Raw genomic sequence first — 18,909 nt, forward strand, 5'->3', positions numbered from 1 at the left:
TCTGGGCCTCCCCGGCACTGCCGGTCTGCCTATTTATTGTTGGCGTTCCTCCCTGTGTAACTCAGAATGAGGCAGTCTGGAAGACCACCACCATGGAGGAATTTTTGGGATCGCCAACATGGCAGTATGGTGGTCCAGCCGCCAAACTCGTAATGAGGGCCTTAGTGTCTCAAGTAGATTTGACTGTTACATGAACTCTCTGTCACTAAGCTTACCGGCTTTACTAGCATGCGAAGCGTGTCAGTCGTTTTTTGGTTTTCTCATCAGCAACAAGCACTGTTGTGTTGCAGAGTTGGTCCACCGGTACTTGGGCATAACACAAATCTGTCAAACTGATTGAAGCTGTTAGCCAGTACTAGTTGCAAGCTATATACATTCTTGGATTGCATATCTTAATTTTACACAGACTTGTGGTAGTTCTTTATTTGACCTACCTACTATGATGAACCCAGATTGACACCTAGCCTGCCCCTAAAGGCTTGCTTCACACATATGCAATGTTTTCAATGGAAGCACATTATCTTCAAAGAGTGGACACTGGAAACAGTAATCAATGTTACAAAAACTGACCTACATACAGTTGTGTATCCTTTGTGTATTGGTAAACAGAGATGTCATGTTTAAGCAGTATTTCACCAAATGCATTGACCCAAACATCGAGTACAGGAGAGATTAAAGAGCATGGGTTCACCCTGAATTTAATTTTGAAGGAAACATAGCTCCATTTTGAACTTGTATAGGAGTTAGATCAAAGCTTGGTCCATTCTAGCTCCTTTTCATGTGGATAGTAATAGGTCATTCTAAACCCCAGCCAGCCCAACTACACTAAAACATATGTTTCATAATAAGGGTTACACATGATATATTATTGCCAAAAAAGGTTGGTTTAGTGTACTAAAATAGGTAATATGTGGTTGTGTAGCCATGGGCAAAGAAAATACAAAGAACAAAACTGACATTGTAGCCCAAGAGTATTTATTTGAACTTGTATTTATTGACTTAGTTAATTTATGTATTATGTAACTTCATTATTTTGCACCTACAGCTTGGTGAGGATAACTCAGCCTTGCAACAAATTACGGATGTGTTGGATTCCATTAAAAACAAGGTAAATTTGTTTTTTATTTAATTAAAAATTAATTATCTTTGGAACGCTTTTACAATATGCAGAAGAAAATATGATGCACACTACATGTTTAAACACATAAAATGTAAGACAACATTCTCTATGAAAATGTCGAAGTCGATATCCAATTAGTACTGCTGCTTCATATATGAAACAGCATGTCCAACCCACAAGTGGTTAGTAAATAGTGAGAAATTCAAAAAATTTTCCCTCTCCTCTGCGGCATCAATTTCCATTCAAAGTATTCCCACCCTCAACATGAGAGCTTTCTTCCATTTCTCTATACTTAATTTCATTTTCGGTTTTAGTTTATTTAACCATGCAAACTTGGCCTCTATGGAATGACAGCCCATAATGACATGTGTGTATGTATGTGTGTGCACGTGCATACACGCACACCTACACCACATCCATATTATTAAGTAAAAATTGATGCTTTCAACTGCAAGTGGTCCTCTGGAGTAGAAAAGGGCAATCTGCCAGTACCCTGAAATTATATCAAAAGTACTCTGGAATTTAGCAGCCCCCTAATCTATCTATGAGCTCATCTGCTCTCTGGATGGGGTGAGCATTACTTTTAGTAACTCAGTTGATCCCCCTGTAGTCCTTACAGAACCTGAGTTCTGAGGCAGTGCCTGTGGGGCAGCTTTTTGTTCCAGCACTACTGGGCTGAACCAGGAGCTACTGGAGTGTTCAATCACCCCTAATTCCAACATCTTAGAGACCTCTTCTTTGAAGCTGGACCTTACTTCATCAGACAGCCTGCAAGGGTTGCTTTTGACAGGGGGCTATCTCCAGTGTCAGTATCATGGGTACACAGATGTGTAAGCCCAGGACTGAGGGAAAACAGAGGGGCAAACTGTCCCAGTGACAGGTGACAGTCCTCCTGCTGTTCTGGGGTCAGGATAAGGGAGAGGTTGACACACTCCACTGGCCATTTCTTTTTTTCATGACAGGAGGTCAAGGAGAGGACCACTGCGTTCCTCCCCACCATCATGTCTCCAACAGGATGGTGACCTCTCACAGTATCACTTGGGGTTGATTTGGTGCACCCCTAATGGATGTCTGGTGGTCTTGAGGTGCACCTGTTAGGTTGCCTCCCCCCTTCTTCTTAACTATCTGATAAGGCCCAGTCCAATGGTCTTGCAGGGTCCTGGGCTCCAGCCTCCATTAGCCTCACTTTCTGCTGAGGTTGAAATTCCACCGGGGTAGCTGTCTGGTCATAACACTGTTTATAACTTCCTAGCTAGCCTCCAAGTCCTCAGAAGCCTCTGAGGGCTAGCATGTAGCTAACCATATCATGGGTAGGGGGGCAGTTCTTGGGAGCTTGATCCCACCCCTCGTTAACCAGATTGAGAGCCACCCTAACAAGGTGACCATGCAGAAGTTCAAAGGGGCTGAATCCAACCTCTACTCTTTGGCACCTCCCTGTAGGCAAGAAGCAGGCCTTGTTAGAGGACATCCCACGTCCGCCTCATGGGCTCAGGCAGACCATAATCATGCCTTTTAGGGTCTTGTTGAAACTTTCAACACACATATTTGTTTGTGGATGGTACGGTGTGGAAAACTTGTAAGGTACTCCTCACTCCTTCTACATGGATTTCTTGTACTCAGACATGAAGTTGGTGCCCCTGTCAGACACGACTTCTTTGGGGAAACCCACTCTGGTGGAAATCCTCATCTGGGCCATAGCCACTGCAGGCACAGTTAAATTCCTCAAAGGGATGGCCTATGGGTATCTGGTGGTGTGGTCTACCAAGACCAGGATAAACCACTTCCCTAAGGCTGTCTTGGGGAGCAAGGTTCCTACAATGTCGATGCTCACCCTTTCAAAGGGGGTGTCACCGGCAGGGAAGGAATTCAGGGGAGCTTTCAGGTTTTTCCCTGTCTTCTCACTGGTCTGGCAGTTAAGGCAAGTCCTACAAAATGTATCTGAGAAGATCTTCATCCGGGGCCTGTAAAGGTTGGAGACAAGTCTAGTGAAGGTCTTGTCCTGCTCCAGATGTTCTGCCATGGGTATCTCATGAGCCAGCCTCAATAGGAAGACCCTGTATAAATTAGGGGACTACCAACACAAATGGAGCCCCATGCATGGGACCCTCAGGCTCACTATACAGGAGGTCATTCACCAGTATATAAGGTGATCTCCCAAGGCATCATCAACTGCCTAGGCTTCAGATTGTCCAATTATGGCCTCCAGTGTTGAGCACTACCTCTGTCTGTGCCTTACAGAACTGTTGGGTTCACCCTTTCCTTCCTATCCAGCAAGCACAGGCAGGCCACGTAGGGAGGGAAAGTCTTCCCCAGTAGGTTCCTGAGTGGCCTTCTCTGGTGTCCCACTCACCTCCAATATGGGACATGCAGGGGCTGGTTTCCCACACCCCTTGCTCTTTCCTCTCCTGGCAGCCAATTTTCCAGGCTCTAGATCTTCTTGACTCCCCTCACAGGCAGCCAAGGGCCTGGTGGTCACACAGACTCACTCAGGCAACCTCAACATTTCCAGGTGTGACCTGAACTCCACTTCTTTCCAGGCAGTGTGCCCTAGATCTATTCCTTTAGACAGGCCACATGCATGGCATGGTTCACAGCAACTTTCAGAATACATGAGACCCCTCTCCACCATGGAAAGAGAATCGAATCTACAGGGTAATGACCCTCCCTGTTGTCTGCTACTCCAACCTGGTGGAATGTATTGGAAATCACTTGCACTGAGGACACCAGATGCTGTCTTACCGTAGTCATACTGGCTCTTGTGATCCCTCAGAGCCTCCACCCTCTGCCCATTGATGGGGACCCACTGCGTGTACTTGGAACCATTGGTAGGCATGAGGGTTTTAGGCACAATTTCCAGGTCACCTATGGACACTAGGATAACATCAATGGTCTCACTCACACTAACTGGGGCCATCTCCTTCCCAAGTACAATGGTAGCCAACCTCAGGGTCTTCCCCCTACTGGAGGGATGTGCCCTCTTGGGGTATTTGGGATCAGCCTTCATGTAACAACTACCAGAGACACTAGGGGACAGAGGGTTTCACCCTGTCCTCTTCCTCCCTAACCATAAACAGCTAACACACTAAACAGAGGCACAGGGGTTCATCTGACAGTCTGGAAATTCCAGCCTCCTTTCTCACCTGGGAACCCTTAAGATTGGAGAATTGAGAAAGGAGGCTGGAATTTCCAGATTGTCAGATGAACCTCTATGCTTCTGTTTAGTGTGTTATCAGCCTTCATGTGCCCATACTCATAGCACTCATAGTACTTGGGGACAGACTTGCTATTATTTGTAACAGAGAAGCCTTTTTTCTGAAGGCCAGATTGGGAATGAGACCCTTTCTCTGGATAACTATTTGGGGACCTTGATAGAAGTCCTTATTTCTATCTCCACCCTTCTTCTGGTGGGAATGATCACCACACTTTTGGGAGTCCCCCAGATACCATCTTGGACACTCTGATACTGACCCAGAGTCAGCTTGCTGTCTACCAGGTGTTGGTGCAGCTCTGTAAAACAGGTATTGAGCATGTGCCCCCTCAGAATCAGGTTGTACAGCCCAATGAAATACTCTACCTTGCTGCCCCTCACCCATCCCTTCAGTGCCTTGCTGGAATAGTCTAAGACGTCTACCCAGGCCTGGTTTGGGAGTTTGTGGCTGTCAATGATACCTCTGAGTTTTATATGTTTCCTATGAGTTTAATAGTACTGTGTATTATGCCAACAAGAACTTCACAATAGGAAGACTTAGGGCCTGATTTAGAACTCGGCGGACAGGTTACTCCATTGCAACGGTGACGCATATCCCATCTGCCGACATCTACATCCCATAGGATAGGATGGGATTTAGATTTTGGCGGATGGGATATCCATCACCATTGTGATGGAGTAAGCCAGCTGCCTAGTTCTAAATCAGGCCCTTATTCTACTTACCTCATCACTAAATGTTGGCTTGTTTTGGCTAGCGCACAGAACCACATCGAAACCCCTTACCTCACCAGGGTAATAGATGTGAAGGCTGACCAGGATGTCCCCTCTTTGCTGAGAGGACCCAGTTGGATATTTTGAAGAGCATGTGGGGGTGCTTGGAACCAGCTTTGATGTACCTAATAAGTTAATGCTATTTCTAAATGTTCATGAGGTCTATAAGCAGCTGGAACTGGAGCTGCAGTGTATGTGTGAAATATCTCTGTGTTAGCATCAACTGCATGAAAATTAACCCAAGAATAAAAAAAACTTTACATTTATAAGCTTCATGTGCCTCAACCATGAAGGTAACATTGCACCACCAAATATTCACTGGTAGCGCCACATTTAATTAATGGAATTCAAAGAAAGGAAATGCTATAGTGGGGGTAATCCAGTTGAAGGTTCAAGCTTGAACAACCTACAAACATAAGTAGGTGCTTCCTTTTAAGGCTGAGGAGGATGAATCCCTTTCACCACTGACATCTCTGTATAGAGGTTTCAGAACAGCCTTGGGCATACACAAAAAAACTACTCAGGCGACCCATTAAATAAGTACCTGACTTAGAACGTTGGTGGCGTCATGTCATATAGTTCCTATGAGTTTAGTAGGACTGTGTATTATGTAATCAAGAACTCCACAATATAGAGACATAGGGCCAGATGTGATGGGCACTGGTTAGGAAATGGTTACCAAATAGCAATTGTTTTTCAAATCGCTATTTGATAATCGCAAACAACGATGTACTAATGTGTGTTTCACACATTGTGCGAGTCCCATTGGGTCGCAGATAGACCTACCTCATGAATATTAATGTGCTAGGTGTTGCTTTGCGACCAATTGGGAATTGCTAAAATCATAGGATCGATGGACCACCATGCCTGTGATTGCTTTTAAATAAAGCAATCTTTTTTTTTTTTTATGCAGCCCGTTTTCCTTGAAGGAAAACGGGATGCATATCAAAAAGAAAAATGAAAAGTTTTCTTTTCATTCTTTAAGAGCAGGCAGTGGTCCTTAGATCCACTGCCTGCTCTTAAAAATTGTTTTTACAACCATTCTCAAAGGTGAAAGAGTCCACTGGAGTACCTTCCCATTTGCGAATGGGTTAGCACTAACTTGAAGTTAGTGGTAAAATTCAAATGATTTGTGACTGTATTTTGGTTGAAAAACATTCATACATACCACTGCGATTTGGTAGTAGCCTGGACAGCCTAAACATTGCCCCTTCCTAATACCGATTCACAAACCCAATTTGCAATTCGATAATAGATTACCAATTTGCAAACAGGGCTTGATACATACAAAAAAGCATTTTTCTGGTTGCAAACGGCCTGATTCTGGGAATCAGGCCATTTGCGACTAGAAAAATCCTTCATACATCTGGCCCTCAGTCTGCTTATATCATCATTAATTGTTGGTTTGTTTAAGTTAGCTCACAGTACCACATCTAAGCCTCTAACCTGACCAAGGTAATAGATGTTATTGGTAACCTTGAACATGACCACTCTGATCCCCAAGGAATTTGTGGAAACAGATCCAACCCTTTTGTTTGTTACTTTTGCATGCCCAAGGTATAAATAAGAAACATACAAAAATGAATTTTCAAAACATTTATTGAAATGATTAGTTTCTCAAAAGGAAAATGTGAACTGGGATGATTAAGCAGACGAGACATATATATGAATTATTAATAGAATGATGAAAATTACAAACAGTTCAACTGTGTTAATTGATACTAATGTTGCTCTACTCCTATCTGTCACTAATACCAATACTAAAGAGAGCATAGCGTGAGTCCCTTTGGCAGACCTGTTGGGATGGTCTAAGCCCCATGCCTTGGTAAGTGTACATGCTAACTTCCTTTACAGGATGAAGGTTGGAATCAGCTTGGGTGCATCTCAGTTACAGTTAACACCGGTTCAATGATAACATCAGCATGAAGTGCTCCTCTATCTGAGCCTACCATGGATGCTGTTTATATAATAAAATAAAATACAGTCCTTATCACACTGTGGCAGAGTTGCAGAACAGCTTCTTTAGCTTGTCTAGAATAAACTAACTGCCTCTGACAAGCACAGAAAAATAAAACAAGGGCATTGCATTCTGGTTGTATGACTCTGGAACTAAATGTGCAGACAACAGGGCGACAGCGCCTACCGAGAATAAACGCATATGTAGCACATTCTTGTGTTAGAGGAAAGTCAACTTTACAAAAAGATGTTAAGTTAAAAAGGAAATCTAAAATGGCCCTACAACATCAGGGGTTAAAAAAAAATTGGTAAGAAAAATGGCCTTAAAGGGGCATACATGGTCTGGTTCTCCAACTCAAATATCACAAGTGTGCCCCTCCCCACTGTGGGTATATACTACCGCAAGCTACCCCCCACACGTACTCCTCTGGAACCTTTTGTACCCTCAGAGCTACCTCTTATGATGAGCGCCATTTTTCTATATCATCTCCCACCATATAACTGCACACCAGGTCCTTTGGTATGTAGACCCTCACATCTTCAGTAGGCACTGCTGGTACTCTGGCACCAGTACTGCTGGACTCCATCTGCTTTGCTGTTAAGTACAGCTCCCTGAGACTGAGCTCATTAGCCATCCTTTTCTCTTCTATCCGTGGTTTGGCCAGCTCCAGCTTGAGCTTTCTTCCCGCTTGTCCTCCAGCTCCTCTTGGCTCAGGCCACTGGTCCCTGCTACATCGTGGTCATCTGCTGGGGTCGAGTTGGGCTCTCCTGGCGGCTCAGGATCCTGGTCTGAGCACTCTCTCTCCTCAGCTTTTGTTTGGGCTCCCTGCTCTTTCTAGGCATCCACCTCATCCTCCACTGAGGTGGCCTGCCACCCATGTATCTCCTCAATGGCCCGGAGTTCTTTGAGGAGGCTTTAGGGCCAGTTTGGTAGCCCTCGTGTTTACTTTCAGCCCCTTCTGCTGGCAGAGTTTCAGCAGCTCAGCCCTATTGATGGTGTCAAAGTTGCTTGGCTCCATCTTCATGGTGAAAAAGGATGGTAGGGCATTTAAATTAGGCCATGGAAAAACTAAGGACGAATTTAAAAGGGGGTCACTCTGATGTCAAACTATTTATCTGGGATTTTTGTGTAACAAATCACTTTATGGTACTGCACAAGCACAAGTCCTTATTCACACCGCTGAACATCAATGTGAGAAACTGGGTTGTTGGTTTACTTGGGTGTGAGCCCTCGTCAAGCAACAGCCACAGTCCCTTGCAGGGTGAACTAGAGAAGGTCACCAAATTAACCTGTGCTTAACCCTGGGTAGTTTGGCACAAAAAGCAGAAAAGCTTAACTTGGAGGCAATGTGTAAAGTATTTATGGAGCACACGAACTGTAATAAAGTGAAAACACACATCAACAAAACAATTAGGAAAATAGAGTCAAATTAATAAAGTATTTGACACCAAAATGATAAAAATCCAATCAGTAGACCTGGAATTATGAATTTCTAAAGGTCTTAGTGAAAACTATCCCCTAAAAGATCAAAGTGCCAACTGTGTACATCAGGGGCCAGATGTACAAAACGTTTTGCGACTCGCAAACGGCAAAATTTGCCGTTTGCGAGTCGCAAAACGCGTATCCCAATGCAGAAATGCATTTTGCGAGTCGTTACTGACTCGCAAAATGCATTTCAGACTCGCAAATAGGAAGGGGTGTTCCCTTCCTATTTGCGAGTCGCATTGGGATGCAATACCATTTGCGACCGCATATGCGGTCGCAAATGGCATCGCAGTTACCATCCACTTCAAGTGGATGGTAACCCAATCGCAAATTGGAAGGGGTCCCCATGGGACCCCTTCCAGTTTGTGATTGCACCCAAAAATATTTTTTCAGGGCAGGGAGTGGTCCTAGGGACCACTCCCTGCCCTGAAAAATCCGAAACTAAAGGTTTCGGTTTTTTTTTGTAGTGCAGCTCGTTTTCCCTTTGGGAAAACGGGCTACACTTCAAAAAAAAAAACCTGCTTTATTGACAAGCAGGTCGCTAACATGGAGGCCTGCTGACGTCAGCAGGCCTCCATGTTAGCGAGTGCCCATACTCGCAATGGGGCCGCAATTTGCGACCCACCTCATGAATATTCATGAGGTGGGTCATTGCGACCCCATTGCGAGTTGCAGTCGGTGTCTGAGACACCGTACTGCATAGCAATTTGCGACTTGCAAATTGCGAGTCGCAGGGACTCGCAATTTGCAAGTCGCAATTTGCATTTTTCGTACATCTGGCCCCTAGTCGTGTAAGACTGGGTCAAAGTCGTAAAATATGCCGACCGCAATGAAGTGTGGTTCCAATACGAGAAGTGGATTTGGCCTTGTCAGTACTTACCTTCAGACTTAGAAGAAGTCTAGAGAAAAATTTTGTGAGAAAGTAAAATCCAGCTTGGCAAGCCTGCAAGAGGTGTCAGATGAGCGAGTGTCATCTCCAGATAGCCTTGCGTTGAAGCCACAGTGAAGATTTTAAGGTTCGTACTTAGTCATTGAAATGAAAGTCAACATCTCCAGCAGGACAAAGCAGAGGGCTGCAGCCGAAAACATTTACATGAGGTTGGATACCCCTTTGGCGAAGGACACCTTAAACAGATTTGCTGCTGGGGAGAAGAACATAGCGGGAGAAGCTGTGGAGTTAATCTGACCAGCGATGCACGTAGGTTAGTTAGGCAAGCAGGTCAGTCCCGGTTTTCTCCTGGTTCTGAGAGATATTTAAGCCAAAAAATGTCAAAGTCCTCACTTTTGGATTTTGACTTTCTGGGCAGCTTTAGCACCTCTTCCAAGGGTCCAGCACTGGAGGGGCACTACTTGGCGGTTCAGGACTGCCTCAGGATGGGTCGAAGTATGGGTTCAAGATAGAGTAAGCCTTTTGTGTCCCTGTGGCTCCAAACAGGAGGCCAGCAAACTAGCACTTGTGAGTCACTCTGGAGGTCCTGGGACAGTTGAATATCCAGAAGATAGCACAGCAGTAGGTCAAACATGGCAGCAATCAAGGCAGGTCATTAGTCTTGTAAAGCAGCAGTCCAGCAGAGTGCCAGTCCTTCCAACAGCAAAGTAGTCCTTCTTTCTGGCAGAGTATCCACAAGTCCAGAAGAGTGAGTCTGAAGGTCTTATTTTTTATACCCTGGTGTCCTTCGTCTGAAAGGTGGAAGAAGCTTTTGGAAAGGTTCTTTGAATTGCATGGGATTTCTTGACTCCCCTGCCCTGGCTGCAATGACAATACAGGTTTGTTAGGCCCTTTAAGTGAAGGCAGAGCACAGGCTATTCAGTTGTAAGTGGCACGTGCTCAGTTCTACTGCCCACCCTACCAGCAGATGGCCCATTGAGCCACACCTGACCCCTTTACAGTGTGACTGTAAGGGGAGATATCACAAAGTCTAACTATCAGCTACACCAAGTCATGTGACCCAAGACAGGCTACAGGCACAAAGTGCTAATGCAGGAAAATGTCATCTTTCTAAAAGTGGCATTTTGGCATTTTTAAAATTGTAATGACAAGTCCGATTTTACCATCGAAGAGGGTTTATCATTACAATTTCATAGGTACCAAACATGACATATCTACTAGTGCCCAATTAGGAATTACAAGTTATTAACTGTAATAAGTAACCCCCAATGTTATCCCACGGGAGATGTAGGACTCCCAGTAGTGAAAAATAAATTTTTGAATTTTACACTTCCCTGACATATAAAACTTAAAAATATATGCCCAGCTTTTTAATTACACAGCACCCTGACATATGAGCTCCCTAGGGCCTACCTTAATGGTGACTTATGTAATAAAAGGGGAGCTTAAGACTTGACAATGGGATTCCAATGCCAAGTCAACATGTTAGTTTAAAACTGCATTCAGGCTGCAATGGCAGGCCTGGGACATATTTCACTCTGCTACTTAACTGGGTGGCACAATAAGTACTGCAGGGCCACTGGCAGCATTTTATTTACAGGCTCTAGGTATATGGCATATCACTCTACAAGGGACTTATAAGTAAATTAAATATGCCAATTGGATATATGTCAATCAAACCCTTTTTAGGGTAGTGAGCTCAAGGACATTAGCATTGGTTAGCAGTGGTAAAGTGCACAGAGTCCTAAAGCCAACAAAAAGGAATTGCAGCAAAAATTAAAGGTAAGAAGGCAAAGAGGTTTGGGGGAAGACCACCCTAAGGCTGACATGTCTAATACTATGTGATAAACGTATAGAGTATTTAAAAAAGTTAAACAGTTTTCAAAATACAACTGGACATGGGAACATCACCATCTGAAACCCCCATCTATATCTCCTTACCTCATAATCATTTAATATTATCCTAAAATATTTCTTTCTAAAATTTGATACAACAGGATGTATAAACAATATATGAGAATTACTCGTAGACAAAATCAGTATATTTTCCACCCTTCCTTATTATGTTGGTGCATTGATCAAATTAGAGTGCTTAGCTCCATCCTCCTAGTTTGAGGTTAATTATTTGCCAATAATGCACAAACTAGGATACAAATAAAATGTTTTGGAAACTTTTAAAATGGGTATACCCCTGCAATACTCGAATATCACTTCTGTACTATTTTCAAAACTGCTACCCTTACGGTTAGTTATCTGTGTTTTGTCTTTAACTTTAACTCAGAAGAAGTCTAATTCAGATTTTGGTTAAGCATACACCTAGACTCCACAATGTAACTGAGCTCAGCAGATATTAATGTGTTAAGGCCGTGATGTGGAGCGTTAAATCCAGTGCCATGCTTTAAGGTTAGTTCCAAAAATATAATTTAAATTCCATATTTAACCACTTCTCGTAGTATTGCCCGATAGGATATGCCTTCACTCCATCTGAAGAACGTCTTCCACAGTTTCCATTCAACTTTCTCAAAATGTCAACATATTGTACAGAACACATTCTACTCAACACATTATAGCACAGTTTAACTCTAAATAGTTTTCAGATATAACTGCATAATTCCATGCCAAGTTACATAACCCAGTGAGTCTAGTGGGTCACGTGCAAATCTGTATCAAGATTTTCTGATAACTTCACATTTATAAGTAGAGGAGTAAATATGAATATGTTTCCTCTAAAACCAAATCGGAGTTGTATCTAGAACGACTAGCTCATTGATATATAAAAGTAATGTGATTTCCTTCCGCCAACACTGGAGAAAGAATTCCTCACCATTAATTGTATATCTGGAAGGTTGTTCACATACAGTGAAAATAACATTGAGGCTACGGTGCACCCTTGTTTTGATCTGTGGTGCGAATCTTTTTAGTCAAACCACTGATCCACGTGTAGAAGTGCTGTAAATAATATATTTAAATTAACCATGTATGGTACTCAAGTTTAGATAAGTGTATATGTACATTATCAAATACATGGATGCGATCTGAGAATTACTCGTAGACAAACATTCCTTCCTTTGCATAAAAACTATTTTTGCTTTAATAAATCATGAGGTATTCCCGAAGCATTTGAATGAAACATAGATTGTGAGATTGTCTAATGGTATAACTCTTTTGCCCGCTCCTTTAGGGACCCTAATAGAGGTTTACCAAATAGTTTCTCTGATGCAAATAAGAAAGCCCAGAAAATTAACTGAAAGTGCTTTACGCACCAGCCTTATGTTGCTTCGCTACAACGATTTGTAAATCGTTACTATAAAATCTGTGAAAAAGCCACTATGTAGCTTCCCAAATCTTCCTTTCTTTTGTAGGTTTCGGCTTCAGACAGCTATAGCTCTCTATTGGCCAGACCGATTGTTTTCAGTATAGATATTGTGGGCTTGGGACAGCCTCTTTGAGGGCCTTCTTGTCTATATCAAATCATCCCTGCTTCTGATTTAATGGTTTTATGCCTTATACAGGTATGTATAGTGCCGAGGAGCATTTCGGGGTTCACAGTGGTCTGACTCACTTGTATGTTTCCACTATTGATGTTTCTGGAATTAAGCAAACTACCTTTTTCTTTTAGTAATTCATGGCAGTGCATGTGTTATCTTGCCATGTCCCGGTGGGCTACTTTCCCCTTCATGTCTCCTGCTCCCGCTCTGGATTGTTTTGCTTCGCTCTCTTGTTACTTTGCCCCCCCCCCCCCCCCCCCCCAATGCCCATTAAGCTCTGCTTTAAAAAAAATTCCATCTCTCCTCTCCTTCTTCGCTTCCCTGCCCCTCCCAACTTGGTACCCATTGCCCCTTTCTTCTATCTCATTACATATGGGCTTTGCCAATGCCCGATGCTTTGAAAATGAGCAGGTATTGGCAAAGTCAAATATCAGTGGATAGTTATTCTAATTGCAAGATGTAAGGTGATTTAAAGACGTTTCACCTTCCACCTGTTTGTCGTGGCCAGTCTAGAGTGCCAATCAGCCTTTACTGTACAATTTTGCACTTCTGAGTCCGAGGGCCGGGTGTGGCTGAAGGAGATAAATAAAGAGTCTGTGGTCGCTCGTGGCCATATTGCCGAAATAGATATCTAAGTGTGTATGCACCTTCATTGCTGCATTGGTGTAGGGTCTCTAGTCTGTAGTGCTGCGAAGACTTGACATTGGCGACGAGGCTGGTACAAGCCTATTGCTTGCCTGCTACTGCTCCTCTGCCACACGCCCCGCTACAAGGCCTGGTTCCTGACAATCGTTGCGGCAGCTATCCTGACATGCTTGGCCTGGTGTGCATGTGACCACACACCGTAGGTGCAATAGGTCGCACTCTTACCTGTTGGTGAGTCCTCCCTGCTGCTTTCCCGCCCGTGACCTACGTGATCGTTGCCACAGAGGATCCAGTCATGTGAGACGCAGCTGCTTAAAGCATCAGATTCTGCTACCCCAGCGCCACGCACTGGTTTGCCGCCTGCTGCGGAGGGCTGCACATTGTATTGTGGCAGTCATTCTAAGCCTCAGGCAGCTGTTTGGCTGATCCCTGCCTGACGCTTCTTTTGCTTGCCGTTGAGCATGTGTCGTGCTCTGAGGAACCTGGCGTGCACTGCAGCAGAAGAGGTGCTGTAGTGCCTGGACTCTTGCTGGTCACAGGCAATAACAAAGGAAAAGATCACAGGTGTGAGGCTACATAAACTGAAGCGAGGTCTCAGGTAGGCTTGGAAAAGAAAAAAACCTCAAGAGGAAATAACAAAGAAAGGACTTTAGCAATGGCATCCACAGTACAAGCAGTTTGACTCAATGTCGTGAACAAAAAAGGCAGACCATAAAGACATCATGAGTGACCCACAGGGATGACCAGCCCGTCCCGCACCACCAGCACAGGCCCCATCAGCGCATGCCTCAAGCACGCCATTGCCACCTTTCAGTGAACTTTTAAGATCCGGTCACAGCCGTGCCAAGATGGCGTTCCTGGATAGGGCCCCTGAAACATTACTTTCATGCCACCAGATAAAATGACGGTGCAGTAAAAAGGTCACTGATGATGCATTTTGGGAGCGCAGAACTCTATGACTTGTTCGAAACACTGCTGAACACAGGCGATAATCATGATTTCGAAGCAGCAGTGGCAGCTCTGAACAGGCATTTTGATCTCCAGCTCAATCCAATATATGAACGCTTCCAATTGCACAAAGCCAAGTAAACTGATGTGGAGTCTGTCGCCTCTGGAAGCTGATGATCACCTGCATGAACATTAACCATCAAGAAGGGATACGGGCACCAGTCATTGAAGGTTGCAATTACAAATGATCCAGAGATTGATCCTAAGTTATTATCTGATAGGATTACATACTTGTCCTAGCCTGGTCCCACAAACATTCCAACAGCCATTCCAAAGACATAAAGGCCACCCTAAGCAAGGATGTGATGGGCCCAGGACACAAGAAGAGTTGTGTAGTAAAGGAGGAACCTATAAACACCATCCAAAAACACCCATCACCTTGCCCCACAAGTGCACCTTGACAGAGAACAGTGTATATGGGAATGGCAGGATGGGACACAGAGCCCCAAACGGTTGCCCAGCGAAAGGGTGGACCTGCTCAAATGTGGTAAAATCACTTTGCAAAAGTATACAGGAGTGGAAAGCTATGGCGTGAGGGAGGGGGTTTGAAGAAGATGACTGCAGCCCTCAGGCAGCTCTCCCTGGTTGAGTCAGAGGATGTCGAAGATATGAGAGGCGACGGTGAGGACGTAGACATATTTATTATATCCTTTGCAGGGAGAGAAGGAAACAAAAGGAGGCCACCACCCATGTATACCATCAAAGTCAACAGCATGACCGTTACCACCCTCATAGACACAAGGGCGTCAGTCAGTGTGATGGTCATGGACAGTTTGAGCGAATCAGGCTGAGACCTGGACTGATGCCCAGCAGGACACAATAATATACTTATGGGGGTACGGGGCCCCTACCCCTCTAAGGGGTGATGGAAGTAGAGGTCAGAAGCAAGGGTTGCACAGTCCGTGTGAAATTCCATATTACCAAAAGTGCCACTGGCACACTGCTGTGGTGCCATACAGCACAGCATTTGGAGCTCGTATTCTTTGCCAAGCAAGTGCACGAATTGCATGCAGACATCATCCTAGCCCGATTTCCCCAGTTGTTTTCAGGACTAGGCACGCCGAAAGGAAAACAAATCACACTTCATATTGACAAATTAGTGAAGCCTACAGCCCTGCAACACTGAAGAGTCCTTTCCACATTTGGCCGAAGGTGGAACAAGAGCTGAGAGACCTGGAGGAGATGGGAGTGATCAAAAAGGTAACTGGGCTTACCCTGTAGGTGTTGCTCTTGATAATCTGAAACAGCCAGATGCGATTTGGCTGTGCATGGACATGAGGCTCCCGAACCAGGCCATATAGAGGGAACAACACATCACGCTGACGATGGATGATATTGTGGTGGATCTCATCAGCACCAAATGGTTCTCCAAGTTAGACTTAAATGTGGGGTCCCATCAACTGGAGCTTGGCCCAACCAGCTGATACATAACAACATTTCATATACACATAGGCCTAAGGAGATACTGCCCGTTAAGCAGCTCATCGGCCACAAAGGTGTTCCAAAACACCATACAAGAGACTCTGTCCAGATTAATAGGGGTAATCAATATCAGTGACGATATCCCAATATTCTCCAAGAGCCTCAAAAAACATCACATGAGGCTGAGAGTCTCTTTACAGCAATTGTCAGAGTGCAGTTTGACGCTACACTAGAAGAGGTGCTCATTCTACAAGAACTCTGTCGAGTTTTTTGCGTATATCTTCCCCCTTGGGCAGCTTGCAAGTGGACCCCAAAAAAGCAAATGCCCTCAGGAGTGCATCAATAACATGGAACCCGACAGAAGTAAGGAGTTTCCTGGGGTGGCAACATACTGTGGGAGGTTCATCACCAACTTGGCCACCATCTCTGAACTGCTTTGAGCACTGACCAAGACTGGTGTGGCTTGGGAGTAGGGGTGAAAAAGATAATGCAGCATTCCAAACTATCAAAGTACTCTTCTGGGTGAAGTGGTAGTTGACGCCAACCCCGTAGGGCTTGGGGCTTTACTTCTGCAAAAACAGACAGACAAAGTCTGGGTCCCAGTGGCCTATATCAGTCTGGCAGTGTCCGCCACCAAGACCTAAGATGCTCAGATTGAGAGGGAGAATCTACCCATCAGGTGGGTGTGTCACCATTTCCCTCTGTACCTGTGCAGTTTTGGGTGGTTACTGACCACAAGCCACTCATAATGCTGTTCACTGGGTCCACCCACCTAGCACCCCTGAGAATAGAGAAATGGGTGGTGCAACTACATTCAAAGTCATCTTCCAACTGGGCGTCCATAATCCAGCTGAATATTTGTCCAGGCACTGCCCCCTCAGAATTCTGAGCCAACATCTTATGAAGATGAGGGAGCATAAGATTTCATACAGATGATTGTGCATAAATTGTGCCGAAAAGCGTTGACCATACCTGAGCTCAAGGAGGCTTTTGAAAGAAACAAAAACATCACCCGGGCCAAAAAGGCTTTAGCACAAATGCAATGGCAAAGATTTCTGGACCAGTCCAGAAAGGATGGTGAGGCAACAGTTGTGAAGGGTGTGTAATAAACTATGTGAAAGCATGGATGGCCTGTTACTGAGAGGACATTTTATTATAGTGCCCAAAACCCTATGGAAAAGTGTGATTGACCTAGCCCATCAGGGACACCAAGGGAAAGCAAAAACAAAAGCAAGACTAAGGAGCAAAGTATGGTTCCCAGGCATGGACACCAATGTGGAGGAGAGCTAAGGAAGCTGCCATGTGTGTGCTATCACTGGAGGGGACCCCCACCCAGCCCTGTGATTATTGAAGAATATAGCCATAGGCCATGGTCCTAGTTGAGTATGAGCTTTGGCATTTTTCTGAATGGCCGGAGAACTGTTGTTTTCATGGATTCCTACACAAAGGCCCTCATTATAACATTGGCGGTATATACCGCTGCGGCGACGGCTGCCAAAAGACTGTCGCAGCAGCTACCAGCCGCCAGCTGGATTATGACCATAGCCAGATTTCCACCAGAAGGATGGTGGAAATTCGGCTGTGGTCATGCCGGCGGATGGTGGTAAGGTGGCGGTAGACCACCGCAGACCCCATCATAACCCATTAAACGGCCTGGTGGTGTTCTGCTGGCGGACGCTGCTGCTGGCAGCAGTGCCCCATCCTGTATCCTGCCGGAGGACCCCCTGACATCAGGTAAGTTGGGTGCTCCCACAGGGGAGGGGTGTGTGGTGTGTGTGTGTATGTCTGTGCGTGCGTGTATGCGCATGCCAGATGCATGTTGTCCGTGTGTGCGTGTATGGATGTGTGAGTGCGTGTATGTTGTGTTGTGTGCATGTGTGTGTGCATGTATTTTTGTCTGTGTGTGTGGATGTGTGTGAATGGATGTATGCATGCGTGGATTAATGTGGATGTGAGTGTGTGTATGCATGTGTTCGTTGGTGAGTGAAGGTGCATGTATGTTGGGGGGTCTGGAGAGGGAGAGGGGTGTGGGGGGAAACCTGAGGATGGGGAGGGGGCGGGGAAGACCCCTATCAGTGACAGGGAAGGATTTCCCTGTCACTGATAGTGCCTACCGCCATGGTTTTCATGGTGGTACGGAAGCCACGAAAACCATGGCGGTAGGCGGGGTCATAATCCTACGGGCGGGCTAGTGACAGCCACCTGGCTGGAGAATGAAGTCTCCAACCTGGCGGTCATTACCACCGCCAAACCGCCAATGTCTTAATATGGGAAAAAGTACAGCCAGGCTGTTGGCAGTACTTTTCTCCATTTTACTGCCGTCCGGGGTCAAAATGACCCTCAAAGTTTCCTGTCGTATCCACAGCTTTCTCCAGAGTGAAGCCAGTCTTGGTAAAGTCGTTTGCAGTAATGGGCTTGTCTGAAGATATAAGATTGGGTAATGGCCCACCATTCCATAGACAAGAATTTCAAGACTATTTAGAATCATTAGCCATCCAACACCGGAAGATAACCCCCAGGGTCCCCAGGCTAACAGGGAGGTTGATGGATTTAGGAGGACCCCTAATCAGGCGCTGAGAATTGGTGTCAACCAAGGAGAAGATGCTGAATGTTGCCTGTACTAGTTCTTAAAGGACTACAGACGGACCCCGCATAGCACCATCTGCTGTGCCCCTGCCAACCTGATTATCTGAAGGAATACCCAGGACAGTGTTCCATCAGGTCCTGAAAGGCCACCTGCTCTGCTGGATGTACAAGCTGCACAGGAGAAGTGGAGAAACACCAGCAACAAGGCTAACCAAGTGAGAGGAGCCAAAGACCCCTTTCTCTGTGTGGGGACAACATCAACATGTGCGACAGGCACCCTGGCTGGAACTGAAGGTTCTCATATGAACCAGAGACCTGGCTTGTGGTGAA

General features: G+C 45.2%; 1 protein-coding gene across 1 annotated transcript in view; it reads left to right on the forward strand.

Moving 5' to 3' along the window:
- Positions 1-18,909, forward strand: part of LOC138282635 (carbonic anhydrase 13-like) — a 510,143-nt gene that overhangs the window by 388,880 nt on the left and 102,354 nt on the right. Inside the window, exon 5 of the mRNA XM_069220428.1 lies at positions 1,046-1,108. Coding sequence (XP_069076529.1) covers positions 1,046-1,108 — 63 coding nt within the window. The remainder of the gene's footprint in view (positions 1-1,045; positions 1,109-18,909) is intronic.

This window comes from Pleurodeles waltl, chromosome 2_2, assembly GCF_031143425.1.
Source record: "Pleurodeles waltl isolate 20211129_DDA chromosome 2_2, aPleWal1.hap1.20221129, whole genome shotgun sequence".
Classification (NCBI taxonomy): Eukaryota; Metazoa; Chordata; class Amphibia; order Caudata; family Salamandridae; genus Pleurodeles; species Pleurodeles waltl.